The 2,500-nt window shown below is 47.4% G+C and overlaps 1 protein-coding gene across 1 annotated transcript in view; it reads right to left on the bottom strand.

The window, feature by feature from the left end:
* LOC139740516 (uncharacterized) overlaps window positions 1-1,258 on the bottom strand; it is a 1,776-nt gene extending 518 nt beyond the window's left edge. The window contains exon 1 of the mRNA XM_071651107.1: window positions 1-1,258. This exon is cut by the window's left edge and continues 518 nt beyond it. Coding sequence (XP_071507208.1) covers window positions 1-1,258 — 1,258 coding nt within the window.
* Between the last annotated feature and the right edge of the window lie 1,242 nt (window positions 1,259-2,500).

Raw genomic sequence — 2,500 nt, forward strand, 5'->3', positions numbered from 1 at the left:
CAACCAACGGGGGATCCGAGAGTATCTCTGAGAGTGAAGCTGATTCATCTAGGGTTTTTTGTTCCTTTTTGAGAATTTTGTGTAGTTTGGCGGTGGCGGGACTGTATGTTAAGACGAAAGGGGTTCTTTCTAAGGGGGGCCGTTCTTTTTTGTCAAATAATTCCGCGCGGGGGATGGAGCGAGCTCTGTTGATTTGTAGTTTAGTTTGTTGGGGAGGGTAATCACACTTGTCGAGATAGTGTTGGAGATTTTCGAGGTGTTTGTCTGTGCTTTCTGGCTGAGAGCAGTTACGTTTGATTCTAAGGGCCTGGCTGTATGGTATGCTTTTGAACACATGTCGGGGGTGGCATGAGGAGGGAGGGAGGAATGTGTGAGAGTCTGTAGGCTTGGAGTATAACTCTGTCTGGAGAGTTCCGTCGTCTGAGAGGACCTTTAGGTCAAGAAAGTTGACACAGTCGGGGGATGACTCAAACGTGAATTTGATTCGGGGATGGAGGGCATTCACTGTGTTTTGGAATTGTGCTAATGATTGGGGGCATTGTGTCCAGATGAATATGATGTCATCAATGTATCGTTTCCACGATCTCGGGAAGATTGCGTTTGTGAGTTCTAATAGCTCTGCCTCTATCTCCCCCATGAAAATGTTGGCATACGATGGGGCAACAGGGGTGCCCATAGCGGTACCCTCTATTTGCAAATAGTTCTTGCCGTTGAACTGGAAATTGTTCAATGTCAGTACCAGTTCAAGAAGACGAATGAGCTGGTCGGTTGGAGGGGAGGGGTTCATTCGGGCGTTGAGGGCGTTTCGACATGCTTTGATGCCCTCATTGTGGGGGATGTTCGTGTACAACGAAGTTACATCGGCTGTTACTAGTATGCTTTCTGGGGGGAGGGGGTTCTGGGTCAGATTCAGGTCATTTATGTGGTTGAGAAAATCGGTAGTGTCCTTTAGGTGAGAGGGTAATTTTTCAACCAGGGGGCGGAGGTGGAAGTCAAGGAATCTTGAAATTTGCACAGTGGGGCACGCGCATCCTGAAACAATAGGGCGTCCCGGGTTGTTGGGCTTGTGGATTTTGGGGAGGAAGTACATGTTTGGGCGACGTGGATCCTTTGGAATTAGTTTTTTCTTTAAGTCTGAGTTCACGTCAAGGCTTCCCACAGCTGTTTTTACCTTTTGTAGGTGCTGAGGGGTGGGGTCATGATCTAGGGCCTTGTATGTCTTTGTATCTGTTAGTTGTCGTAGACCTTCAGAAAGCATACTAGTAACAGCCGATGTAACTTCGTTGTACACGAACATCCCCCACAATGAGGGCATCAAAGCATGTCGAAACGCCCTCAACGCCCGAATGAACCCCTCCCCTCCAACCGACCAGCTCATTCGTCTTCTTGAACTGGTACTGACATTGAACAATTTCCAGTTCAACGGCAAGAACTATTTGCAAATAGAGGGTACCGCTATGGGCACCCCTGTTGCCCCATCGTATGCCAACATTTTCATGGGGGAGATAGAGGCAGAGCTATTAGAACTCACAAACGCAATCTTCCCGAGATCGTGGAAACGATACATTGATGACATCATATTCATCTGGACACAATGCCCCCAATCATTAGCACAATTCCAAAACACAGTGAATGCCCTCCATCCCCGAATCAAATTCACGTTTGAGTCATCCCCCGACTGTGTCAACTTTCTTGACCTAAAGGTCCTCTCAGACGACGGAACTCTCCAGACAGAGTTATACTCCAAGCCTACAGACTCTCACACATTCCTCCCTCCCTCCTCATGCCACCCCCGACATGTGTTCAAAAGCATACCATACAGCCAGGCCCTTAGAATCAAACGTAACTGCTCTCAGCCAGAAAGCACAGACAAACACCTCGAAAATCTCCAACACTATCTCGACAAGTGTGATTACCCTCCCCAACAAACTAAACTACAAATCAACAGAGCTCGCTCCATCCCCCGCGCGGAATTATTTGACAAAAAAGAACGGCCCCCCTTAGAAAGAACCCCTTTCGTCTTAACATACAGTCCCGCCACCGCCAAACTACACAAAATTCTCAAAAAGGAACAAAAAACCCTAGATGAATCAGCTTCACTCTCAGAGATACTCTCGGATCCCCCGTTGGTTGCATACCGACGCCCCCGCACCCTCCGCGACCTACTAACATACTCTGGCGACCCCAAAAATGACCAGCTGAATGAGAACAACACAAACGGCTTTGCCAAATGCGAAGCCAAACGGTGCATGCTTCACAACTTTGTTAAAGAGGGCAACAAGTTCAAAAGTAATGTCACGGGGGAAGAATTCCCAATCACATCCAAAATACAATGCAAGTCAGACTGGCTCATTTATTTGATATCGTGCACGAAATGTAACAAACAATACGTGGGAAAGACAGAAACATCCTTGTACACCAGATTCAGCAACACTAAATCGGAAATACTGAACTACAACACACCCAACAAGCGAAAAACCCTCCCCTACACAACACACTT

This window comes from Diadema antillarum, unplaced genomic scaffold (assembly GCF_040938485.1).
Source record: "Diadema antillarum isolate AM-2024a unplaced genomic scaffold, OU_Dant_1.0 seq00000857_RagTag, whole genome shotgun sequence".
Taxonomy (NCBI): domain Eukaryota; kingdom Metazoa; phylum Echinodermata; class Echinoidea; order Diadematoida; family Diadematidae; genus Diadema; species Diadema antillarum.